Source organism: Bos taurus, chromosome 3, assembly GCF_002263795.3.
Source record: "Bos taurus isolate L1 Dominette 01449 registration number 42190680 breed Hereford chromosome 3, ARS-UCD2.0, whole genome shotgun sequence".
Classification (NCBI taxonomy): Eukaryota; Metazoa; Chordata; class Mammalia; order Artiodactyla; family Bovidae; genus Bos; species Bos taurus.
This window is the reverse complement of record NC_037330.1, coordinates 104,680,727-104,707,610: the sequence shown is the minus strand read 5'-3', so window position 1 is coordinate 104,707,610 and position 26,884 is coordinate 104,680,727. Positions and strand designations below refer to the sequence as shown.

At 54.4% G+C, this 26,884-nt stretch overlaps 1 protein-coding gene across 2 annotated transcripts in view; it reads right to left on the bottom strand.

Moving 5' to 3' along the window:
- Positions 1-659: 659 nt before the first annotated feature.
- Positions 660-26,884, bottom strand: part of EDN2 (endothelin 2) — a 30,978-nt gene continuing 4,753 nt past the window's right edge. The window contains 5 exon segments of one of the 2 annotated variants that reach the window (NM_175714.2): positions 664-1,378; positions 3,168-3,266; positions 4,322-4,444; positions 5,925-6,087; positions 6,440-6,588. In NM_175714.2, the coding sequence (NP_783645.1) occupies positions 1,285-1,378; positions 3,168-3,266; positions 4,322-4,444; positions 5,925-6,087; positions 6,440-6,494 (534 nt within the window). In that variant the 5' untranslated portion in view covers positions 6,495-6,588 and the 3' untranslated portion in view covers positions 664-1,284. 2 annotated transcript variants of the gene reach the window in all.

Sequence of the window (26,884 nt, the reverse complement as noted above, 5' to 3'; positions counted from 1 at the left end):
CAGTTTGTTCGCAGGGGGATTTGGCAGCAGTGGAGGCTGTAGGTCTCAGGAGCTGCCAGCGGGGGTAGCTTCTGGCTGTCCCTGGGACTCAGGTGAGCAGCTTCCTGGGGCCTTGGCAGGATCAGCCAAGCCAGTGCTAGAGCCCTGGGCTTCTTTAGTGAGAGAAGTGTTGAGCGCCCCCAGCGGGGTCTGTCCAAGCCCAGGGTGAGGGATAAGGACCAGCCTGTGACTCCGTTACAACAGCCATCCCTGGCCAGTAAGGCTGCACACAGTCTTGGAACAGCACACAGCCCTCACTGGACAGGTTTGCTCTGAACCTCAGGGGTGGCAACCAGAGCAGAAGTGGGTCCTTATAGTCTTGGCTCCTATGAAACATGCTCTGGGGAAAGGCCTGGCCAACACTTACCGGCCTGATAGAAACACAGGTCCTGGAACCCGGGATATCAAAGCTGCAAATGGCTGTCTAGGCACATGATAGGCAAAAGTCCAGAGAGGGTGGGTCAGCAGCCAGCGATGCCCAGCCGGGGCACAGGGGTGTGGAACTCAGTGCTCCACACCTGCCTCAGGCTCTTTCCCCGCCGTCCCTTTGTTCCCTTCACTTCTAAGTAGCCCCTTCCTGAAAAGTGCCTCCCACCTCCTGCTCAACCAAGACCAAATGCTAGAGCATTATTTTGTTGTTTATTACAAACACAAGTTCGCAGGTAAATAATTGAGAGTCTAAAAAAATACGTTAAAATAAATAATCGGAATCGTCAAATTTCTTAGAGCAAATAAGTTATATACAGACAGGTGAAGTGGTGCAGGCCCTTCTCACCAAGAGTGCCCCGAGGGTATGAAGGGAGAATAAGGACACTGGAGAGCGAGGGCTGGAGGGGACAGAGCGGGGGTGAGGGGTCGGGGGCGGCCGGGACTTCAACCCTGGAAGGACTCGGGCTGGCTTGGGTGTGAGTGCCCGCCACTGCACGTTGTTCCTGGTTCACAGCCGCCAGACAGGACACCTCCAGGCTAGCACATTCCGCATGCCGTTCCTTTCAGCAGGGCCTAGGAACTGGAGCCAGTGTGGGAGGCCACGCTGCAGCCTGGGGCCTGATGACTTTCCTGGTGTCACGGAGCTGCCTTGAGCGAGGCCCCCTCCCCAGGGCGAGGAGGCCAGAGCTTGTGCCTGCTCCAGCAGCTGGGTTTTCTGGCCCAGGAAACAGGTCGGAAGGTCTCCCAGCTCTGGGATGCCCCTCTCCTCCTGTATCCACACAGGCTTCCTTCCCAAAGTTCTCCCAGAGTCGAGAGCTATCTCTTCCTCTGCCTGGAGTGTGTAGGTCTGGTCTCCCTCGTCGGCTTCTGCTGTTGCCTAGCAAAGTGGATCTTGGTTGCAGAAATAACCCTGAAATGGAAAGAGGTCAATTGAGCATCTCTGGAGATATACATCACTTGAGAGTTCCCCATGAGAGGCAGCGGTCATAGGGTCTGGATTCCTTATTCATGGCCAAGAGGTCAGAGGGTGGTCACAGCCAACCCTGAAAACAAGGTCTGAACCTCAAGGAGAGGCCGGGGCAGGTTAGAAGCTTTTCTGCCCACAAGGAGCTTTGACAAAATTGATGCTCAACATCAAGTGCCACCAGGGTGACTGCACGGCCAAGAGTAGCCCCGTGGCTCTCCCCTGATTGCCCTCTCACTTCCACACCTCTATCCCTGTGGCTCTTCAGGCTGTTGACCTTCCACTCACCCCATACTCCGTGCCCTAAAATTCCCATTCTTCAAGGTCCAGCTCCAGATATGTATGGATCCTAGCAGTCCTTTGAATCTGGCTGAGACCCTGGTAGGGGCTCTGCCGTCATCTAGGTGGCCTCACTCTGGCTTAAGGCGTTCTAGCCTGGGAACTGGGAGGCTGGTTCCCAGCTTTGGGAACTTGGGCAAGGGTCTCAACCTCTCTGAACCCCCTTCTTGGTCTGTAAAATAAACACAGGCCTGAACTGGTGTGAGGCTGAGTACAGACTGGCGAAAACACTCTTTGCTAATTATGGAATGCCAAGTACTTGCAAAGTCTTACCTTGAAGTTTTTCATCTTAAGACATTTCCTGGGTTTCCCTAGTGGCTCAGATGATAAAGAATCTGCCTGCAATGCGGGGCACCCAGGTTTGATCCCTGGGTTGGGAAGATTTTCTGGAGAAAGGAATGGCTACCCACTCCAGTATTCTTGCCTGGAGAATTCCATGGACAGAGGAGTCTGGTGAGCTATAGTCCATGGGGTTGCAAAGAGTCAGACACGACTGAGTGACTAACACTTTCATTTTATTATTATTTTTTTAAGATAGTTCCTCAGTATATCCTGGGTCCTGCCTAGCCGGCCATCCTGTCTTTTTGCCTATGTTTCCGCCTCCTCACAGAGATGTGGACCCTTGAGGGGCTAGGCTGCACCCCGGCCCTGGGCAGCCCTGAGGAACCCTCAGGGACAGAGGTTCGGGATGGCTAAAACCTTCAGAGCTCCCGTAGGGCCTGGGCTTTCTTGGGGCTCTTCATGTATGTCAACTGCTCTAAACTTCAACAAGCCCGTGAGATGGATAGCAGCGGTGTCCCTGCCTCACAGACAGGAACCAGAAGCACAGAGAAGTTCAGTGAGCAGACCAAGGTCACAAAGCTTGCTCGTGGCAGGGCTGGGACTTTCTAGCTCAGATGCTGCCCCTTCAGCCACCCTGCCACATGACTGGCTATAGGTTTCTGTTCTCAAGTCAGTTTGGTTGGACACACGTTCATGGGCACCTCCTGGATGCCAAGCCTTGAGCTGAGCCATGTTGTAGCTACCAGGGAGACAGTCCAGTCTGGGACCCAGGGAGGGAACAGGCTGGGTAGCATCCGTTTGGACCCCAGCATGTGGGAGATGCTTGATTCAGACACAGCCTGAATGAACACCTGGGAACCTTCCACAGTCACAAGCCTTGAAACCCTCAATAAAAGTCCACTTCCAGGCCTGGCGGTAACAAAGAGCATAGTGGTTAAGAACACAGGCTATTGAGTCAGCCAGATGCTGTAGCTTGCTCTGTGACCTTGGGTAAACACCTTCATCTGTCTGAGCTGCTATTGGCTGCCCCATAAGGACCCAAGGCGTCATATGGAGAATAAGGGAAATGTGCAAGGCATACAGAAGGCACTCAATCAGTGTAGGGGCCCCTCACCTCAGCCGCTGGAGGAGCTCTCCTGCTGTGGCCTGTGTCTTGCCATCCTGGAACGCAGCTGCAGGGGACCCGCTGCCTGGGACTGCCACCGCATCAGTCCTGAGTGAACAGCATTAGGGCCCAAGTGAGGGGCTGTCCAGGGCCCCCAGGCTGCCTGGCTGCAGGCCCAGCCCAGCCCCCCGCCCCGACCCGCCCTCAGGAGCAGATCCATTTCCACCCTGTGCACCTGGCACCCTTCTTTTCCCAGGTGGGGTGGGGCCTGAGGAAAACTGAGCCACTGGGAATGCGTTCTCAGCCTCAGAAAGAGGCAGTGGGGTGGCTGGCCTTCCCAGAGTCTGGCCACTTGCAGCCAAGCAGAACCCTCAGCAGGGAAACTGAGGCAGGGCTGCAGCCACAGCTGAGGTCTCAGGGGAGGAGTTTCCCATAGGCCTTCATGAGAGCGGGAGGTAGGGGAGGGTGAAGTCACTGTCTGCTTTCCCAACGCTCCGCGTGGAGGGAGGGAGGTCCAGAGGGCCAAAAGACTGGCAAAGGCGCTTTGTGGCAGCTCGGGGACGGTGCCATGGCCCCCCAACTCCAGCTACTGCTTCTCCACTGAGAAAGTTCCAGAGGTCCCAGAGCCCCAGCGACTAAGGCGGAAGGCCCAGCTCTCGTCTAACTGGCTGTGTAGCCTGACAGGACAAGTCCTGTTTCCTCTCTGGACCTGTGCTGCCTCAGCTATCACCTGGGGAGGATTCCTCCTGCCCAGGAGTGGGGACGCAATGGTCTCAGAAGCCCCCAGAGCTGGGGGTAGTGGCAGGGGGGAAGACTCAAGGGTGACTGGCTCCCTGCAGGAAGGGAGGCTGCCCCACAGCCCAGGGCAGCCTCTGGACCCCCAGGACCCTGCTCCCCTGGCCCCTCCTCCACCATTTAGCCACGCCTCTGCTGGCCTCCTGGACACCCTGGAGAAGGGAATGGCAATTCACTCCGGTATTCTTGCCTGGAGAATCCCATAGACAGAGGAGCCTGGCAGGCTACAGTCCGTGGGGTCACAAACAGTCGGGCACGACCTAGGGACTAACAGTCCGCCACTGCTGGCCTTCCAGACACCCTGCCCTCCAGAGCAGGTCCAGGCCAGCAGTCACCTCTGGCCCCTTGCAGGCTGGGTGCCCACTTACCAGGGCCTTTGATGGCAGAAGGTGGCACAGGCGGGGTCCCTGGCACTGTAGCACTCACAGCGTCTTGGCAGAGAGCGGCGCCGGCGTCTTGGCGGGTTTCCCAGGCCGTAAGGAGCTGTCTGTCTGTGGGCGGGCCGCCAGCAAGGTAGTGGTGTAGGGTGGAGAGAGACAGAGAGAGGATTAGATAAACCAGGACCATTGGCAAGCTGGGACTGTCCACACTGCACACTGGGATAGCCATCCATGCCACCAGGGTGGCAGCAAAAGTAACCAGCTCCTGCCCTCAAGAATTCCCACTGCAGCTTCCTCCTTACATGCCAGGGAGCCTCGGGCAAGACCCTTACCCTCTCGGGCCTCTGTTCCCTCCCAACTGCCCTGGTCCTGCTCAGTAAGACGCTCAGCATGGGGGGGAGGGGTGGAAGCTGTCCTCCCTGCCCCTCTCACTCCCAGACAGCAATTTGAACTGATGGAGTCAGGCTGGTCCCCCTGTTCTCAAAGAAGACCCCCAACTAGTCTGGAAGAAAGGGAGAGAGTGCCCTCTCACAGAAGTGAACACTCAGGCTCACAGCTCAGCTGCCTCCATCCGGTCACCACTTGCCTGGAAGGGTGACCCAAGTGTTTCTTAGAGTTTTGACTTTAAAATGGTGCGTGTGCCTGACCTGCACGTGTGCGTGTGTGTGCATAGATATATTAGATTGGCTGAGATCGATTTCAGATTCCGTCTGGCTGAGACGGGCCAGGCGAAGGGCAGGGCCCCGTGGCCGGTCAGACCAGCACCTCGGATGCCTGAGCTAATTTTAGACGGTGTGGTTGGAGCTGCAGAGACTCCAGGTAGACCCAGCACGCAGGGACTGGCAGGGTTCCCGCCCTGAGCCAGTGTTTGGATGCGGATTAGCTCCACACACGCTTACGTGCCGGGCTTCTCTTGTCTTTTGCAATTTGGAGAAGGAAAAAAAAAATACAAACACACAGAGAAACTTCAACTTGAAGTATGCAGTGGCCCGGAGGCAGCGCGGGTGCAGACAGAACAGACAGCTCTGGGACCCCACCCCGGCTCTGCCAGGTGACATGGGGCAGGTCTCTTGTCTGTCATTTGGGGACAGCAGCAGTCCCCGCTTCACTGGGGAGGATGGGGGTGCGTTCACGAGGTGATAACGCACCAGCAGTGCTTGGCATAGGGCCTGGCGCAGTCAAGACATGGGTGCTGTCATTAATCATATCATTCTTGGAAGATTATACAGAGGCAGCATGGCAGAGCCGCTGTGCGCTCTGGCATCTGCAGACCTAGGCTGGAGCCTCCTACCTACCACTTACTCTTCCTGTGTGACCTTGGAAAAGGCACCTAACTTCTCTGAGCCTCAGTACCCTGATCTGGAAAATGGAGCCAACACTTTCTGACCAGGCTTTTTGTGAGGATTTTCATGAGACAGCCCTCTGTCTTGCTCAGGCAGCCCCCACGTGAGAACTGAAGCAATAGCTGATTGCTATTGTTGTTAGCCCCACACTCCAAGAGAGAGCTGCAGTGTGCCAGGGCTTCCCCAGCATGCCAGCATTCCCCACCCCTGCCCCCTGCAACCCCTCTTGGATCCCTCCAGTAGCTCACCCGGGAGTGTTCACCCAGATAATGTCCAGGTGGCAAAAGTAGACGCACTCCTTGTCGAGCCAGGAGCTGCAGGAGCAACGTCGAGTCCGCAGGTGGGAGCCTCGGGCCCGGGGCAAGGGCGCTGGTTGCTCTGGGATGGGGGTGGTAGCAGCCTGGCTCTTGCCTGCATGCACAGGAGGGAGAGAAAAGTGGAGAGGTGGGTCAGGGCGCCTGGCACAGCTGGGATGGGGGACCCGCTGGGCTCCTCCTCTTGCATAATCGAGGAAGTTGGCATTCTCAGTGCTCAGGAGCCCTGGGCCAGCCTGGGGAAGCCCCAGCAGCTCTGGGTTGGAAGGACCGGTGGCTGTCCTGGGACGGCAGCACCTCTAATAGCACAGCCTCCTGCAGCCCCCAAGCCACCTAACTCCTGCCCCTGAAGGCCCCCGGCTGGCTTGGGGGGCACAGAGCCCCAGCAGGAGATACAGACAAGCAGCCTCGGGGCTGCTGCAGCTGCTGAGCCCGTGGGGGGTGCTCACCTTCGTGCAGGGCCACGAGCAGGGCTAGAGCGATGGAGCACAAGGCGGTGGGCATGGCGACCACAGTGGTGAGGCACGCTCAGGCTGGGCTGGAGTGCGGAGTGTGCCTGCTGCCAGCGTCCTGCTGCCAAGCTGAGCGACAGCTCATTGCCTCGGTGCCCTGGCTGCCTCTTATAACACCAGGCATGGCTCCGCCCCTGCCCGTCCAGCCCTGCACCGGTGGGCAGGGAGCCAGGGACACCGCCTCCTCCCAGGGCGCCCGGCCCGCCCCAGCCTCTGCGGTAGGGAGGAGGGCAGGATGAGGGAGGAAAAAGGGGGGAGGATGCTCCCTCTGAGCCTGGAGCACCTCCTGGAGTCCTGAGGCTCCCGTGCTGTCCCCAGGGACCCCTTTCAGTCCCACTGGACCCCCTCAAGTCATCCTCCAAATGCCGTGAGCCCCTCCCCACTCTCCATGGGTCTTGCCCAGAGCTCAGAGTTGGGAGGGAGAGGTCCCATGGGCAAAACCCTCCCTTTCCTTGGAGGAGACCCTGCTTTCCTGTCTGCCTACTGTCAACCAGGTGGAGGGTGTCCCTTCTGCTGCGTGGGAGGTAAATGACCTACAAGGCTGTGTGGACTTGGGAGAGTCAGAGCCTTCTCTGGGCCTGCTTTCCTTAGGGAAGGACACAGTTTACCCCTGACCACTGACCAGCCTGGAGCCGCCTCCTCCCCACCTCCCCCAGGAAGTGCCCTTCTTTCCTTCTTCTTAACCTATGTGACCCACAGATTTCCTTGATGCTAAGAAGGGGCCCTCAGAGCCCTTTCCAGAAAGGTGGCTTGTGGATATGTACACCAAAAGCCCCTGGGAAAACCTCCCATCTTGGCCAGGACAGGATGTCTTGGCTCACCTCTGTGACTTTCTGCAAAAAAGGCAGAGTGATGGAGGGGCTCCCTGGGGGCCAGCATCCTGCTCCTGCCCCTCGGCTGGCTCAGAGTCCCTCCTTCTCAGGGACCCTGTCTCCAGGCACAAGAGGAAAGGCCCTCTCATTTCTTGGAACTCCCAGAACCCGTGCTCTCTCTCATGCCTGACTCATGACATTGGGCTTATCTCCCCAACAATCTCGAGGTCCAGAGCTCCAGAGAAGGCCAGCCCTGGAGCCCGTCTGGCACACAGTAGGAGACTCTGAGTGAGTGCTGTCCGAGGGAGGGGGCGGTGAATGAATGAAGGCCTGGATTTGAAATGGAGAAATTCAGGAACCCACTAAAGCCCAAGTTTTTGCTCCTGTGTTCAGTTGGGATTTTACCATTAGACATTTTGGAAGGGAGAAATAGATGACGGTGAAGAAACAGCTTTGTTTCTTCCCAGGGCATGTTCGTGTGTGCGCGCATGTGTGATCCCTGTAGAGCAGAGCAGAACCAAGGAGGGAGATACCAGTTAGCATCCCCTTCCTTCCCTCCGACTGGCTCAGGCTGCGGTGGAAGCAGGAAAAACATTTCAGAGCACAAGTGTGTGTGCAGGGCACCACCGTCCTCTCTCCTTCACAACCTTACACACAGCTGTTCTCATCTGGGTGCCAGCTCCACTGCTGCCTGGGAGGAAACAGAGACTGGCCAGAGGCCAGCGGTGTCACGGTCACACAGCTGGTGTACCCAAGAGCCCACAGAGGAACCTGGGTCTTGTTCTCTCCAGTAAACCACAGTGACTCCCTGTCCAGTGCTCACACCCTCCCCCGTGCGGTGCCTCTCTAAGAATTTAGAAGAGTTATTTCTGGAATGAGGTGAGCAATGCTTTCAGTCATTTCTATGAGGCTCCGGGAGAAGATAAATATGGAATTAAGCAAGGTTAGGGTTGTGGTGGCGGTGGTGGAGGGGGGAGAAAGAGGATTCAAACTACTGAACTGTGAAGAGAGGACAGAGGAAAAGCAGGTCAGTGGGGAGAAGGAGGGGGTCAGGGAAGGGAAGAAAATAAACAGGGAGGCTGATAAAGACAGGTAGGGAGAGAGAGAGAATAAGGAAGCAGAGCGCAGTGAGAAGGAAAGAACTTGGATTTGAGAAAGTAAAAAAGACCATCGGAGTGAGAGCGAAGGTTCTAACCTGTCTAATCTTTACATAAATGCAAAATGCCTGCTCAGGACAATAGGCAACCAGAGGCTCCGAGTCTGGGAAACATGATAGAAGAATTAACGAGACCAGGAGACAGGATCCCTCTCTGCTGTGAAAGGAGGATGACGACAGGACAGGGGCCACCGCCCGGCCTGGCAGGGTCAGCTTGGGAGGCTGCGCCCAACTCCAGTTTCCCTCCTTCCCTGCCCGCTGCTCCAGCCGGGCGAGCAGGGCTCCTGTGAAATGGAGACGCCGGACCTGGGAACCTGAGCGAACCCCGGTCTTAGCGGCTGAAAGCGTTCCGGGAACAGCACCACCTCACTGGCAAGATTGGTTTCCAGGTAGAGAAAATCAAGCCGAGTTAAAAACAGCAGTTTTCTTTATTCCCTCTTCCCTTGCCTTTGACATGATCATGGTCTGTCTGCACAAGCCAACTGTTCCAATACACACATGAATTTCCTTTAGTTCCTGGCCCGTGGGCTTCACAGATGGCTCAGTGGTAAAGAACCTGCCTGCCAATGCAGGAGATGTGGGTTCGATCCCTGGTTTGGGAAGATCTCCTGAAGAAGGAAATGGCAACCCACTCCTGTATTCTTACCTGGAGAATCCCATGGACGGAGGAGCCTGGTGGGCTTCAGTCCATGGGGTCACAAAAGAGTTGGACATGACTTAGCAACTAAGAAACAACAAGAACAACAAGAATATCCACCCTAGGTCTCTAGGCCTGGGCCCCGACAGTCACCTCTATGCCTCCTGGCTGACCTGGCTGCATGGGCCCTCAACTCCTTTGCTCTGGTTCCTACTGACTGCCCCCACCAGCTGCTCTGCTGCACTGCCTCAGCCCCACCTGGCCCCGCTCCCTGCCTGGGTTGGTAAAGGCTGCAGACTGAGGCACAGGGATTCACAGGAGATCACCCTGTCAGAAGCTGGAGGAATTGATTTGCACACAAACTAATTTGCTTCACTTACACTTGGCACCAGCCTAATCCAAGAAGCAGAGATTTGTGGGGAGGGCGGGCTGGCAGAAGAGGATAGTTGGGGTGTATTTTTGGGTGAAGAAATATACCATGCTAGGAACTGCCTTCTAGAAATTCTCTCTGGTTTTCACTCCCATTGGGCAGATGAGATAACTGAGGTCCAAGAGGAGGAGCAACTTGCCCAAGACAGTGATGGGCTGGACACACTCTCCGGGCTACTAATCCAGACTCACCCTTTCCTGCACACCAGTGTAGTTCCCAGGGGTCCAAGCTGAGCCGCACTGGGTCCCTTTGAGAAGGGCTGTCAGGAAGGATCCCACTGGCAGGAAGGCAGGGACATTGGGATGGGCCTAGGCCACCTTCCTGGGGACCCCAAAGCTCCTTTGATTGCCCCTGTACTAATGATAAATTTGGTCCCATCGAATAGCTGTCCAGTGGCATGGGATGGAGGATGTACAGGAGCGAGGATTAAACATCCTTCTGATGATGTCCAACAGGGCAGGAAAGGGCTGGAGCAGCTACCCGATGTTGTAGCAGTGGGCAGCTTTGTCCCCAGCTTTGCTATTCACGCTGTGTGGCCTTGGGCAAGTCCTGTCCCTTCCTTGGCTTCCCTGGACAGCTTTCCTCTCTTCCCATCGACTGTGAGGGGCCTGCTCAGCTCAGATAGCCTACGACAGGCAGAATCAACCTGCCCTGAGTTTCCAGCTCCCAAAATGCAAGCTCTGCAGACTCTGTGACTTCATTGTTATCACTCCTGCTCCCAGCCTGGAACCCTTTGCTCTTTCACTTTCTGGAAAACCAGCCACTTCCCTGTTGTCACCTGGCCCCACCAGGTTTCAGGAAGCTCTCTTGATTGCAGTCCCAATGGAAGGGACACAGAGTCTCAGTCGCAGGCACATACCATGCAGGCATATAGCAGAGCGAGCAGATGGGCAGATGGGGCTGGCCAAGGGGGATATCTGGACCCTGCAAGGAATGGGGGTCTGGGGAGGGTATGGCCCCGGAGCCAGCCTGAGTTGGGGATTTCGGGACTGAGGGAGCTTAGACATTCCCATAATGACCTGTTCCCGAGTTATGTCCTCAGGGCTACAGGTCAGGACTGCCCCCACTCAAGCCTAGGGCCACTCAGACTCAGGGCCTCTTTCTGGTGGGTGGTCTGGGCCCCTTGCCATCGGCTGCAGCTCACCCTGAGCCAGCAGGGCCTGCCACCGCCCACGGCATCGTCCCCACACTGGGTCTCTGCAAGAGTAGCCTCGGTCCTGTGGGACCAGCTCTCCTGGTCTTTGCGGCTTCCCCGGGAGGACACCCCCTTCTAAATTCTCCTCCTCCCTACAGCTCAGCCCATTGGAAAGATTTGTAGCTCCCACACAAACCACTTTTAAAGGGATAATTCATGTGCCCAGTCTGCTATTAACCTAAGGGTAATCAGGACAGGGTCAGCGAGGCCCATGGAACTCCTGGAATTGCAGCCAAAACCAGACACTGTTCAGTCAAGGCACACTTGTCAAGAAGAATGTCAGTCCCACTGAACATTTTGAAATAAGGAAACTAATCCAAGGACTGAGCATTCAAGATGGAGGTCTCTAGACTTGAAGTTTTGGACTTTTCTTCAAAGTTCTAAGGGCGCAATTCTGCACTTGGATACACATGCATTTAATATATTCTGAGCTCTATGTTAGGTGGTTACATAAGTTATGCTTATTAATTGTCATAACCTACCTAAGGGGTAGGTACTATAATTTGTTACTATTTTATAAATGGGGAAACTGAGGCTCATGCCTTGTCCAATGTCAGGCAGCTAGGAAGTGGCAGAGCCAAGGCTGGAAGGCAGATCTATGTAACTCCAAAGCCCTAATCCCAAGCCCTGGGTGCCCCCTTGCTGAGCCTACTCTTACCCTGAGATGAATAACAAACAGGACACCTCAATTACTCCTTGACAAGTACAGCGTATGGGGAGCCTCTGGCAGCAACACTTCTGCAGAGGTCACCTCCTTTGCTCCTAACTGGGCAGAGAACTCTGTGCAGGCTGGAGGAAGTGGGAAGCCTAGGAACACACCAGCAACCACAGAGGGGCGTCACTCCCTCAGCAAAAACACCTCACGTTGCCGGTGCCTGTGAGGCCACTGACTGAGGACTCATCACAGCCATTATGTAGGCATGGGCAGTCCATACCTCTTTCACTGGATACCCACAACAGACCTGGGATGCAGGCTGGGCTCATGACTCTCACTTGATAGGTGAGGTCTTTCCAGACAAGATTCTCACTCTACAGCTAAAGAAGTGAATTCTTCAGGGTCACACAATGAACAAGAGGCAGGACTGGAACTTTCCCCTTATATTCATCTGCTGTGGGACCAGGAACCTAAATCACACATTCAATGATTCCCACCCCCAACCCCCACAATCTATTCACCTACTCACCCATTCATCCCTCCCTCCATCCATCCATTCAACCTCCCATGTCCACAGCCATCCATCCACCCTTCTATTGATCCATCCATTTATCCATTATCTGACATTTTATCCATCCTTCCATCCATATATCTATACAACCAATCTCTCACCCATCTATTCTCCATCATGACAGATGTGGTTAGAGATATTGGAAAGGTCAAAGAGCTTTGAAAGGCATGTTAAACTGTCCTGGAAATATCTGGTTATTTCTGGGGGAGAGGTGTCTCTCCCCCCAAATTATGAACTCACTGAGACACAGTCTTCTTTGCAATCCCAACCCCAGGGCCTAGCACACAGGCCTGGGCACATGGTCCAGGCCCAAGGCTGGAGTGAATATACAAGATGACTTAATCTCATCAGACAAAACTGCCCTTGCAGAGACACCGCTTAAGATGAAGAAGACTTATGTCCCCTTTTCTGCCTGATTACATCTTCAAAATGCTCTAACGATGAAGGCTTGGACATAATTTCTAAAAGCAAAAGACAGGCAGCCAGAGAGGGAAAGTCCCTTGGCCTACACCTAGATGAGGAAACTGAGGTACAGGGAGAAGGAACAGCCCACCAGAGATCCTGGAGATCCAGAATGCCTGGATTCTCATCTCTGAGGCCCCTGCACTTGGAGGGGCTGGAACCCCAGCTTTCTCCTCCCTCCACTACCACCAGCCAAGACACGCAGCTGGTGGTTTTGCAGAGTCACACCCACCGTGTTGCCTAGAACCCATACTTTCCAGGGCGCACCCAGCACCTCACCAGGCGGCTGTCTTCCCTCTGGGAAGGGGTGAGCCACCCGGAGTCTGGGCCATGCAGAAATACAGTATTTCATTCTTCATTTAACAGCTATCCCCAAGTGCCTAGTTGCCTCTGACATCAGGCTGGTGAGGTCCGGGGTTCCCACTGTGACTCTAGGCCTACATACCTGAGCAGAGGTGTGCCCAGGATACCTCCTTGCCTTGAGGCTTTGGCCCTGCCCGCCCAGCTCCTGGGAATCCTGAGCCATGACAGACTCAGAAGAGGCCTTGCTGGGCTCTGGCAGGCAGGAGGGCGGCCAGGAGCTAAAGCCACTGCCTGGGGCAGCCTCAGGGTGTGGGGGTGAGTCAGGGGCCAGCCCACCCCTGGAATCTCTGAGGCTCCGCTGCTCTGGCTGCCAGCTTCAAAGCCCTGTGACTCAGACTCCAATCCTCCACTTATCCCCAGTGCCCAGCACTGTGTCAGGCCCTACGGAGCTCAGGGCAGGGGCAGCCAGTCTGTGCTTTCATTTTGCTGCTCACCAACCTTGGGACCAAGCGTATAGCACTGTTTAATTTTCCTGAGTATCAGAGGTCACATCCATCCGAGACTCCTAAGAAGAAAAGTCCTACCTCATAGCCGCAAGGAGGCTTTGTGGCAGAGCTCGTGGACGCTTTGGCCCATTGCCTGGCACAGGAGTTTCTTTCAGCAGGCCTCTGCTATCTCTCCCTCCCTCACCTCAGGCTGCAGGGTGTGTGTGGGCCTCTTGGTGTGGACACACTCCTGCAAAAGAGTGATGTGTGCATGTGTGTGTTGGGGGGGATGTAGTAGAAAGTGTGTGAATCTATACACCATGTGCCAGCTGCACCACGAGCATCCCTTCCACTGCCCTGGGTCACACAGTCCCTCCAGGTGCCCAAGGCCAGCCTGGCTTGCTCCACTCACCCACATTTGCCTTGGCACAGTACCTGATGCCACAACAGACATGAGGGGTATTGAGACTTGGGTCAATTTGCCTTCCTATGAAAACCAGGCTTCTGGAGCCAGGACCTGGCCTGGTGTCAGCGTGAAGCATCTTGTTCAGTCCAAATGCCCACCTGGCATAAGGCCTGCTTGGGACCTGACTTGGACCTGTCTTTCCTTCCTTTTCCCAGAGGCTTGTCACTTCCTGAACACACTGCACACTTTCTCGCCTCCCAACTTCTGTGCAAGGTGGGCCTTTCCTCCTCCTTCCATTCTTACTTGATTTATTTTGCCCAAACTCAAGGCCCATCAAAAAGGTTGCCTCCCCCAGGTGCGTGCGTGCATGCTCAGTCATGTGTGATTCTTTGTGACCCCATGGACCAGCCTTCCCAACTCCATCCAAGACATGAGATCTAACTCACCTCTGAACACCCACAATATTCTCATCCATAGCCACCTTTGCAGATGGCACTAGTGGTATAAAGAATTTGCCTGCCAATTCAGGTGACATAGAGATGCAGGTTTGATTCCCTGGGTCAGGAGATCCCCTGGAGGGGGGCATGGTAACCCACTCTAGTATTCTTGCCTGGAGAATCCCATGGACAGAGGAGCCTGGCAGGCTACAGTTCATGGTATCACAAAGAATCGGACACGACTGAATCAACTTAGCACACACGCCCATAACCACCTCTGGCTAGGCTTTATTTTATGTCTCTGAGGGCTGGCTAGTAGCTAAGGTCTCTGGTTCTGGTGTCAGACCCCTTCTTCCCCATCACATATGCCCTTTCTTCCTTTTTTGAGCTCCAGTTTGCTCATCTGTAAAATGGGTATAATCACAGTAACATGGCTGTGTAAGGATTAAATGAGGAAGAGCTCCATCGGTGGTAGCCATCATTATTACTGACTATAACTATTTACGGGCTTCCCTGGTGGCTCAGAGGTTAAAGCATCTGCCTGGAATGCGGGAGACCTGGGTTCGATCCCTGGGTCGGGAAGATCCCCTGGAGAAGGAAATGGTAACCCACTCCAGTATTCTTGCCTGGAGAATCCCATGGACGGAGAAGCCTGGTAGGCTACAGTCCATGGGGTCGCAAAGAGTCAGACACGACTGAGCGACTTCACTTTCACTTTCATCCCTATTTACGGAGCCTGGTCACACTCTTGCTCTCACTTCATCTTTGCAGCATAACCCTTTGAGGCATCTCAAGGCATCTGCTTTCAGATGCAACTTCAGATTCTGAGAAGTTAGAGAGCTTGACGTGTAATGGTTGGGGTTTGAATTCAGGTCTGTTTGACCCCAGGGTCAGTGTTATTTCTATCCCCTCACCCTTTACGTATGCGACCTCCCCCAGCCTCTGTTCCCTCATTCAGATCACATGCTCAACACATCACCCGTTGAACTGGAAATGAGGAGGTCACAGAAGTTTTCTCCTGGGTCCTCTCCTCTTTCACTGGCCCCATGGCCCAAGGAGCTGCCTCTCGAGCATTACGGGGGAAGATAGAGACAAAGATAAAGAGTCTCCAGTGTGCAGACAAGCTCTGAGACTCTCCCAGAGTGCTCTCTGAGACTGGGAGGTGAGGGTATCCCCAGTCCAGGGAGGCAGCTCCCAGGCTGGGAAGAAGGGGAACACGGAAGTGCAGGCTTGGGCTCAGCTTCCAGCTGGGTGGCTGCAGACAAGCCCCTTCCCTTGTCTGAGCATCAGCTTTGTCCTCTGTAAAGTGAAGTGCTTCTTGAGTGGCCTGGAAACTGGAAAACTGTGAGGCCAGCCCCAGCCAGAAAGACTCTTGAGAGAGCCTTCTGGACCCACTAAGGGAAGTGGGGTGGTCAACCTGCAGAGGGGATGCTGGAGCTTTCCAACCTGGGAAGCCGTTCCCTGATGCTACTCCATCATCCAGTGAAGAGCCAGACCATTGCTCTCCATCTCCCCATCATTCATTAAAACCATCCTGGGATCACTTAACGCCTGGCACTTTTTTTTTTTTTAATTGGGGTATAATTGCTTTACAATGTTATGCTAGTTTCTGCTATACAGTGAAATGAATCAGCTATATGTATACATATATCCCCTCTTCCTTGGATCTCCCTCTGCCTGCCCCCTCCATCCCACTGTCTAGGTTACCACAGAGCACTGAGCTGAGCTCCCTGTGCTATGTGGCAGCTTCCCACGAGCTATGTGTTATGCACACGTCACTTTAAGATTTAATTACAGCTACCGTTTATCCACATAAACGTTTACCCGTGTTTGGTCCCTGGGTGCCAGACACGGCTTGACCTTTTTCATGTCTTATCACATTTAGTCACCACAGCAGGAGGGCTCTCTTCCTCTCGTTCCCATTTTGCAGGTAAGGACCCTGAGGCTGAGAGAGGCAAAGTGGCTTACGCGAGGCCATACCACCATTTGAATCTAGAGCCACCTGCATTTTTAAGCAGGATCCTGGCCTCGGTGATGCTGTAGGAAATCTTCATGGGCTGCAGCTGGTTTTACTGTTGCCCTCCTTCAAATGGAGGTATCTTGTACAAGGTCACCCACCTAACAAGGAAGGAGCTGGGATTTGAGCCCAGGTCAGTCTGAGCCCTGGGCTGAGGCCTCAATCTCAATTCTAGATTTTCCTATCAAGGCCAGAGAGTCCCTGAAAGTAGGTTCTGGGGATGGACCTCAGGGCCGAAGTCTGGGGACAGCAGGAAAAGTGCCCCCACCCCTCAGCCTGGCTCCTGGGCTGTAGGGAGAGGAACCCTGGGAGCCTGGGGGAGGGGAATAGTCTGTTTATGCGGTGAGCATTGTGCCAGGTGGTGAGGTGAGCGGTGACTCAGGCTGGGAGGCCCTGAGAGGGTGGACAGGCAGCGGGAGCAGACCTGGCCAGGCCAGACCATTGCTAGAGTTCCCTGGAGAAGGAGGTTTGGGGAAGACAGGGCTGAGTCACAGCAGCGAGAGCCAACAGGGAGCAGGGATGGCCCAATGACCTCATGCTTCCATCTGAGCCTGGCAAGGAGCGTCGGGCCCAGGTGGGCCTGGTAGGTCCATCCTGGCAGGATGGGTACCCTTCCTCTTTGGCCCACCCATAGCCAGGGGGTGTCTGTGAAACCAGAGGGCTGCCCTGCAGGCTCCCTGAGGCCTGGTCAAACCCCTACCATCCTGGGGTAGCAGCTGTTCTAGGGCACAGAGCAGAGGTATGGGAGACTGAGCCTCCAGCCACCACTGTGCTGTGTGACCAGGCCAAGCAATTCCAGCTCTCTGAGCTTTGACTTCCTCCTCTGTCTTACATTCATGTGAAGATCTCATAAGTTGGTGACTGTTGTCCAAGCCTTGGCATAGAGCTGGTGTCCTAGGGTGTAGGGAAAGAGTGTTAGTAGCTCATTCATGTCCAACTCTTGCAATTCCATGGATTGTAGCTCACCAGGCTCCTCTGTCCATGGAATTTTCCAGGCAAGAATACTGGAGTGAGTAGCCATTTCCTTCTCCAGGGGATCTTGAACCCAGGTCTCCTGTGTTGCAGGCCGATTCTTTACCCTCTGAGCCACCAGGGAGGGAAAGAGAGAGGCAGCCGTCGCCAGCCAGGAGGCCACAGGAGAATAGAGGATTGCAGTAGGTGGGCCCTGAAGACCCTGGCAGGGTCACATGCCTGTGTCCTGGCTGTTGACTGTGCTGCCTTAGGTGAGGGTCTTTTGATCTCTGGGCCTCATTTTTCTTATGTGTCAGATAAAAATAATAACTCCAGACTCTAGGGAGGATACTGGGAGTTCCATCACCTGGAGAAGGCAATGGCACCCCACTCCACTACTCTTGCCTGGAAAATCCCATGGACGGAGGAACCTGGTGGGCTGCAGTCCATGGGGTCGCGAAGAGTTGGATACGACTGAGCGACTTCCCTTTCACTTTTCACTTTCATGCATTGGAGAAGGAAATGGCAACCCACTCCAGTGTTCTTGCCTGGAGGATCCCAGGGATGGCGGAGTCTGGTGGTCTGCCGTCTATGGGGTTGCACAGAGTCGGACACGACTGAAGCGACTTAGCAGCAGCAGCAGGTCAGTGTCAGGGAGGGAGAGAACAGGAGCCATCCCTCTGGGGCCCAAAGCAGTGGGAGAGTCCCCCCACTAAGCACCTGGAAGACACACTGGGAGCCTTTTGAGGTCACTGCCTGCCCCCCACCCCGGAACTCCCCAAGCCTGGTCCAGAGAGGGTGACTGTTGCCAAGGTCACACAGAAGCCATTTGAATAGATCCACCATTCAAGGGGAGGGGGCCTTTATCTTCCCAGATAAGAGGCCCTGAAAGGGCCTGGAAGGCCTTGTGGCCTCAGATTTGGGTGACGCCTGGGGGTAGGAGGAGAGGGCCAGAGCTGGGCTGGCTCAGGCTGACCATAAAGCACCCACTTCTCCCAGTGCCTCAGCCTGAGTCAGCCCAGGCTGCGGCTGCTTCTGAGTTCATCGCCTGCCTGCCCGCCTGCTGCCCAGCCTTGGAGGCACCGCCCCCCCCAGGCACAAGGCAGGTCCGTAATAATGACTCGGTGATAATGACAGCTGTGTGGGGAGCTGTGCCCACGCGCCAAGCATTCTCTCTGCCTTCATTCATTTGATCTTCCAAACGGGCCTGGGAAGTGGGCAAGGCAAGGCCTGGGAATGAAGAAGTTCAGAGAAGCTACAGGCGTTGCCCAAGGCCACACAGCCAGGAGCAGAAGAGATGGGAGTTCAGGCGCCTTTGCTGTGCCTTTTGCCATCATGCAGTAGACAGGCTGAGCCTGCTCTGCAAGACCTGGGCTGGGTCTGTGGGTCTCTGTCCCAGTTGGGATTTGGGGGGAGGGCCCTTGAAGGCCTTTTCTTGGAATATGGACCCAGCGGGGGGGGGGGTCTATGGGATAAGGGCCAGTGTGTGTTCTGTGTCAGTCTTTCTGTTGGCCAAAGAGGGAGGACAAAGAGCTACAGGACCCCAGAGGAATGAGTGCCTGCCTCTTCCTGAAAGGTCAGGATGGCTTTCCAGCAGAAGAGGCATCCAAAAGAGGCTCTGAAGGTGGAGAAGGCATTCCAGGCAAGAGGTATGGGATGGGGAAAGGCTGGGAGACCTGGAAGAGCATGGCACGTGCTAGGAGCTGGAGCAAAGAGTGTGCAGGACCCAGGGATGAAAGGAGCTTGGAGGCCAGTGCACAGGCCGTGCACACCCAGCCCGAGCTGACCTCCTCCTGAGCTTAAAGTGGAGTCTTCCCAGGTGGCGCAGTGGTAGAGAATCCTCCTGTTGATGCAGGAGATTCAGGAGCCGTGGGTTCGATCTCTGGAATGGGAAGACACCCTGGAGCAGGAAATGGCATCCCACTCCAGTATTCTTACCTGGGAAGTTCTATGGACAGAGGAGCCTGATTGGCTATGTATAGTCTATGGGGTTGCAGAGTCAGACACAACTGAGCGACTGAGCGCACAGAGTGGAGTCCTGCGCATCTGTGCCGTGGTGGCCCAGACCCGCTGGGACCCAGACCAGGCCTGGCTCGGGGGCTGGTGGTGGTAGGGGTGCTGAATTCCTTCTAGGGCTTTCTCTGGACTATCAGACAAGCCTCAGATGGGGGACACCGCAACCTGGGTAAGAGCTGAGAACAAAGCCACCTGGTGGCCACCTCATTCCTACAAACTCAGGGCAAGCCTCTGACCCCGACACAGGACAGATCCAAAGAACTCCACCTTCTCTGAAATCAGGCTGTCGGGGGCGAGAGGCCAGGCTGGCAGAGGGAATATGGCAGGGCCCCTCCTGCTCCCTCACTTTCCCAAAGAGTACAGGCAACTCCGTGTTCCCCAGACTCCTGGGGAGGCCCAGACGAGTATGGCTTGGCCTGGCTGGTGACCCCAGGCATAGCTCGTCTCCTCTCTGTACTTTGGTATTGGCCTAGATGACCAAAGGTGGTTTGAAGGCTTGTTGAACCAAATCTACCTTTTCTTCCACAGATCACACTTGAACCTTCAGTGTAATTTCCCTGACAATCCCTTGAGGGCATCCTTCACAGTTACCCCACCTTACAGGTGAGGGATTAGAGGTTTAGTGAGGTGAAGTGAGGGACCAGGCTCAACCACCAAGGGTCAGGGCACAGTGAGAACACCTGCTGGGCACCAGATATTTCAATCCGCATTTTAGCATATAGGGGATACATGCAGATTCTGGAACCTTACAATTCATATTTAAATCCTACCTCTGCAGCTAGCTAGCACTTGTGCCTGGGTGAGTGCTCAGTCGTGTCCAATTCTTTGCAATCCCATGGACTGTAGCCCACCAGACGCTCTGTCCATGGATTCTCCAGGCAAGAATACTGGAGTGGGTTGCCATGCTCTCCTCCAGAGGATCCTCCCCACTCAGAAACTGAACTCATGTCTCCTGCCTCTCCTACACTGTGGGCAGATTCTTTACCACTGAGCCACCAGGGAAGCCCACTAGCACCTGACCTCAAGCAAATCAGTGTCTGTGCCTTAGTTTCCCTACCTGTGAGATGATGATGATAACAGTATTTCCATTTGGGGTTGGTGTAAGAATATGGGAAAAGAACTCATATCAAACGCTTAAAATGGTAACTGGCACATCCCCATTTTGCAGATGAGGAAACTGAGGCTCAAAGACAAGCAGTGCCTGCATCTACGCCTTATCCCCAGCCTGCCACCTGTGCCTGATCACGAGCCCTCCCCCAGGGGGTAGCCCTGGCTATCCTGGGGAACAGCATGCCCCCCAGTGCCTCTTGCTTTCCTGCCTGTTTTGGGAAATCCTGGGACTGGGGGCTCCTGGAGAGTGTGGAGCAGGTGAGTGAGCAGAGGACCCCAGGCTGCCATGTCTGGCGCGCCCCCGCCTCCCGACCAATTTTGGGCAAAGCAGCTGCTGTGGCTCTACGTGCAGGCGATGAGTCAGCGTGCAAGAATGCGCAGGACGCTTTGTTCTCTGCTCTGCCGACTCTGAGAAGGAACGTGCTGGGGCCCGGGTGTGGTGGGCCTGACATCACCGATCGGGCAGCGCCGCCACGTGCCGCTGGGGACTCAGGTCTTAGCTGCCCTGCTGGGGACCCCAGGAGACCTCAGGGAGGCCAGCCCCCTTCCCAAGTCTCAGCGGCTCTGACTCTAAAAGGCCCTGGCAGCCCGAGCGCCCTGTGTGGGTCACAGGACGGCAACCCCTGGGGGCAGGGCCGGTGGGTGGGATGAGAGGCCGCTTAGCCACAGCGAGACCCCCAGGGTCCCCTGGGGACACTACGTGGGGTCCAAGGCCTGTTCTCTCCATGAAGCTGGTATGGGAGAAGTCCTGCCTGCTTGTGTGCCTCCCCCAAGTCACTGCCCCTCTCTGGACCGCGGGTCTGTCCAGCTGACAAGTGGGGTGACGCTGGCTTCTTGGTTTGTTTTCCTCCCCTGAGTCTCGTGCTGGACAACGAGGTCTCAAGTCCAGCTGTGCCTTGGGAAGGAGTGCAGAGGCCTAGAGAAGTCTTTGGAAACTTCGGGCGGAGGGGAGGCGCCTGAGAGGCTTTTTGTGCCAGGTCATGCTTTGATCTAAGTTCGATGCCGTCGGATGATGAGAACAGCCTTGAGTGGAAGGCATTGCTGTTTGAAGAACCAGAGGCGCAGAGAAGTGCAGTCATCTGCCCCGGGGGCAGTGTGCCTGGGTCCCTGTTCTTCCAGAGAGTTGGAGGGCAGGCTCGGCTCCCCAGGGCAGCCCCGGTGAGTGTAGCGTGACGCCTTGGGGCTACGCATCTGGGTGTTCCTGGAAGCAGCAGTTGTGACAAGTCAGAATCCTCTGCCCTGTGTGGCCTTGGGCATGTCATTTGCCTCCGGGTCCTCCCATGACAGCACTGTCATTTTCCCATTTTTGCTCCCCAGCAAGTAAATAAATGGCCAGGTCTGTAAACAGAACCTGCAGGGGGCAGGCAGTGTGGCCAGTGGAGTATAGGGAAGGTCCCCAGATGGACTTTTTTCAAGCACTGACTCCCTTCTTCCTTCCCTCATCCATGAGGTCCTGAGCACCAGGGCCTAGCATGCTCCTCCCCAGCAGTTCCACCCAGCAAATAGCTAGAGCTGGAGGGTGAGGGACCTAGTTGGCTCGGGGGCCTTTCACAGGAGGCCACCACTTGTCACCCTGGCCTCAGAGATTCAGGAAGTGGAGGCAGGTCTCCGCTGGCAGCCCCTCTCCCTGCTCAGTCTCTTCTGGAACTTTTTGGTCTCTGTCCCTCTTAGGCCATGTTTTCTGTATGAAGATGGAGAATGACCTCTCTCCACCCCAGGGCTGAACTTGCAGAGGCCATGTCCCACCTTCGTGCCTGCCATTTCTTGGAACACTGACATGTTCCCCAGCTTCAGCTGGTCCCCAGGGATGTGTGCTGCCAGAAGACGCCAAAAGCCTGGATGGCTCTCAGCCTCCCCCTGCCATCTCTATGTAGCTGTGACCTGGGAGAGCCCTCTCTGCCACCTGGGCTGGGCTGCCCCTGCATGTGGGACAGTGGCTTTCATGTGCCAGCAGTGTTTCAGCCTCATTTGCAAACCTCTCCTCCAGGGTGTGAGATGTGCCCTTTGACAGAGGCCGCATGGCCCAGTGGTTACGTACTGGTGTCTGGAGTCAGCCAGCTAGGGGATCTGGGTAGGTGACGCCGCCTCTGCCCCTCAGATTCCCCATCTGTACATGGGAGCAGAGGCCCTTTTGTAAGCACTCAGGGAGTTGCTAGATGCAAGTGCCTTACCTAACATACACTGGCTGCTGAGTCAGTATGAGTCCTGCCTGAAGAGTTCTAGTGACTTCCACATTGTCTCCGTCATCTCTGACTTGAGCCAATGATGACAGTATGGGCCTAGAGGCTGTCATACAGAGTGAAGTCAGAAAAACAAATATTGCATATTAACATATATGTGTGGAATCTGAAAATAATGGTGTAGGTGATCTCATCTATAAAACGGAAATAGAGACACAGATGTAGAGAACAAATGTATGGACACCAAAAGGGGAAAGAGTGGGGGATGAATTGGGAGATTGGGATTGATGTATATACACTATTGATACTATGTATAAAATAGATAACTAATGCAGAGTACATCATGAGAAACACTGGGCTGGAAGAAGCACAAGCTGGAATCAAGATTGCTGGGAGAAATCAGATATGCAGATGACGCCACCCTTATGGCAGAAAGTGAAGAAGAACTAAAGAGCCTCTCGATGAAAGTGAAAGAGGAAAGTGGAAAAAGTTGGCTTAAAGCTCAACATTCAGAAAACTAAGATCATGGCATCCAGTCCCATCAGTTCATGGCAAATAGATGGGGAAACAGTGGAAACACTGTCAGACTTTATTCTTCTGGGCTCCAAAATCACTGCAGATGGTGACTGGCAGCCATGAAATTAAAAGATGCTTACTTCTTGGAAGGAAAGTTATGACCAACCTAGATAGCATATTGAAAAGCAGAGCCATTGCTTTGCTAACAAAGGTCTGTCTAGTCAACGCTATGGTTTTTCCAGTAGTCAGGTATGGATGTGAGAGTTGGACTGTGAAGAAGGCTGAGCGCCAAAGAATTGATGCTTTTGAACTGTGGTGTTGGAGAAGACTCTTGAGAGTCCCTTGGACTACAAGGAGATCCAATCCAGTCCATCCTAAAGGAGATCAGTCCTGAGTGTTCATTGGAGGGACTGATGTTGAAGCTGAGACTCCAATACTTTGGCCACCTGATGCGAAGAAATGACTCGTTGGAAAAGACCCTGATGTTGGGAAAGATTGAAGGCAGGAGGAGAAGGGGATGACAGAGGATTAGATGGTTGGATGGTATCACTGACTCAATGAACATGAGTTTGAGTGAACTCCAGGAGTTGGTGATGGACAGGGAGGCCTAGCATGCTGCAGTCCATGGGGTCGCAAAGAGTCAGACATGACTGAGTGACTGAACTGAACTGAACTGAATGAGAATCTACTTATTAGTAGTAGGGAGTAGGGAGCTCTACTCAGTGTGCTGTGGTGACCTAAATGGGAAGGAAATCCGAAAAAGGGGGGATATATGTATACATATTGCTGATTCACTTTGCTATACAGGAAAACTAATACAACATTGTAAACCAACTATATGTTAATAAAAATGAGGAAAAAAAAAACCCACTCCTCTTCTGCTGATCTCTGCAGTCATAGATTCTTCTGGGTCATAGATTCTCCCCATAGATTCTCCCCATAGATTCTTCTGTGATCATAGATTCTTCCCCAGTGAGGAAGAAAGACCCTATGCCAAGAATGATCCCTTCTAGCTGAGACCAGGCCACTGCAGCCCAGAGACCCAGTGCTCTGCTAGGCAGCAAGGCTGTGCAGGTAGAGCTGGCTGGCTGTCTTGGATGGAGAACGGTGGTCTGTGCAACCCTTTGGCCTCCAAGTCCTAGAGGCTGAGGACACAGGGTGATGAGAGAGGAGACTGGAGCAAGTTAGAGTCTGCACATGCCCCCCCCCCCGCACTTCCTGACACCTTAGGACTCCACCTTGGCCTGGAACGCCTGCCTGGATTCCTGCCCGTGTGGTTTCCCCTGGGCCTCTCCCTCACGTCCGCTGGCAGAGCATCCCCAGCTGTCTGCATTCCTCTGCTGTGAAGACGGCCACCTCAGGGGCAGGCCTGGCTAGGGCAGGCCTGGCTAGAACACCCCTGACTGTGGCAGCGTGCGTGCTGGTGAGGTGTGCAGGGACACACCTGTGGGCACCAGCCTCTCCGAGCTCGCACACAGCTGTGCCCTGTGTGTCCATAGATGCACGCATGTGCGTGTGCAGGAATGTGGAGAGGGAGCCTGTGTGGATATGCACGAGTGCATGAAGAGTACAGGGGGAACTTGCGGATCTCTGATGGCTCCAGGGACCCAAGGGCAGGAACATGAGCTCATGCATGATGTAGGGGCTGGTGAGTGTTTCCCATAACTGAGAACCCTTGCATGTGTGAGGGTCATGCACCCAGAGGGTCATGCACCTGTCCTGGGCTCAGCTCATAGCCACTGAGAGAAACTGGAGGAAACAAGAGATGGGGCTCAGGATGAGCTCAAGCATAGAGAGTCCACTTGCCTGGCTGAACTGAGAGTTTCGCACTTGTTCCCCCATTTAACCCTCACACCAATCCCAAGAGGGATAAAAGTGGATTTTGAGGCTTGGAGAGGGCCAGTTACTTGCCCAAGGTCACACAGTCTGTAAGTGGTGGCAAAGTGAAAGTCACTCAGTTTTGTCCGACTCTTACAGTCTATGAAATTCCCCAGGCCAGAATCCTGGAGTGGGTAGCCTTTTCCTTCTCCAGGGGGTCTTCCCAACCCAGGGATCGAACCCATGTCTCCCACGTTGCAGGCAAATTCTTTACTAGCTGAGCCACAAGGGAAGCCCGTAAGTGGGAGCCAACCTTCAAATCCATGTCTGCCTGACTCTTGAAGCTTTCAGGCAGAGCAGGGAGCTGCTGCAAGGGTCACAGTGCAGGAGAGACCAACGCACCATAGAGCTCAGGGCTGAGCTCTTCCCTTGGAGAGCAGGAGACTTGGAGACGCCCACCCACGCCTCTTGCGCCCAGGCCCCCACCTGCCCCAGTGGCTGCATCATCATAAACATGCATGTGGAGTCATTGCTCTGTGTCAGGCCCTGGGTAAGTGCTTTGTACTAATCTCACCTAATCCACCCCAACACTCTGAGAGGTTGGTATTGTTATTAGGCTATTATTATTGTAATGATATGTAAATAATACATCTACATATATGTGCCTGCGTGCTCAGTCACTAAGTCATTTCCAACTCTTTGTGACCCTATAGACTGTAGCTCGCCAGGCTCCACTGTCCATGGGATTTCCCACCCAAGAATACCGGTGCCTATATGCATGGTAAGTCACTTCAGTCATGCCTGACTCCTTATGACCCTATGGACTATAGCCCACCAGGCTCCTTTGTCCATGGGATTCTCCAGCAAGAATACTGGAGTGGGTTGGCATCCCCTCCTCCAGAGGATCTTCCCCACCCAGGGACCTGAACCCGCATCTCTTATGTCTCCTGCATTGACAGGAGGATTCTTTACCACTAGCACCTCCTGCGAGACCCAAATGTGGGTAGACACACATGTCTACATGTATATATGTATCAATACCTATGTGTATGTGCATATATGTACGTGTATATACGTACACATATACATGTACATATATATAACATCATACTTGTGTTCAATTCTTTGCGACTCCATCGACTATAGTCCACTAGGCTCCTCTGTCCATGGGATTTTAGTATTATAGACAGTATTATTTGGGCTTCCCTGGTTGCTCAGTAGTGCTAAAGAACCCACCTGCCAATGCAGGAAACACAAGAGATGTGATACAATCCCTGGGTCAGGAAGATCCCCTGGAGGAGGAAATGGCAACCCACTCCAGTATGCTTGCCCCCGATTTCCATGGACAGAGGAGCCTGGTGGACTACAGTCAAAAGGGTTGCAAAGAGTCAGACACAACTGAGTGACTAAGCACATGAATACTGGCGTGGGTTGCCATTTCCTTCTCCAGGTAATCTTCCTGACTCGGGAATCGAACCCATGTCTCCTGTATTGGCAGGTGGATTCTTTACCATTGAGCCGCCCAGGGAAGCCCAAATAATACTGTACATATTATTTATTGTATAGAATAACAATTCTTATTATTCTTATATTAGAGATGAGGAAATTGTGGCACCATGTTAAGAAACTTGCCCCAAATCTCTTGGCTGAAAATGGTGGAGGGGGATATTAAGCCCAGGCCATTTGGCTCCAGAGTCCCAGTGCTGAAGCCCTACACATGCGGCTTGGGCCAGCATTTCCTGTGCTTGAGCCTCCAGCTTCATCCCCTTTCTGCTGCGTGGTCTCCAACTCTACCCTACACGCAGGCTCCAGGGCGTTGAGGGCCGGGGGTACCAGGTCCCCATCTCACAAATATGGAAACCGAATCTGGGCTGGTGCATTGCCTGGACCTGATAAACTGACTCCCGCAGTGCAGCCCTCGCGTCACCAGCTCCTAACCTGCTGTGGGATGTGAGGCGGGTGCCCTGCTCTCTCTGGGCCTCAGTTTCTGTCCTGCCCCCAGAAGGCAGGCAGGAACGGCTGTCCTGAAGTTTGCAGGTGGGGCGTCCTGGGAACAGGTGGGGCAGGCCTGGCAGCAGACACCGAGGGGGCAGGCGGGTGAAGGTGAGACCGGGCCAGGGCTGAAGTCGAGGTTCGGAGCCGGTTTTCCCAGGCTGTGTCTGAGTAATCCTGTGTCTATATTTATCTCTTCCTTTCTTGGGTGAGCAAACAGAGCCTAATGCCAG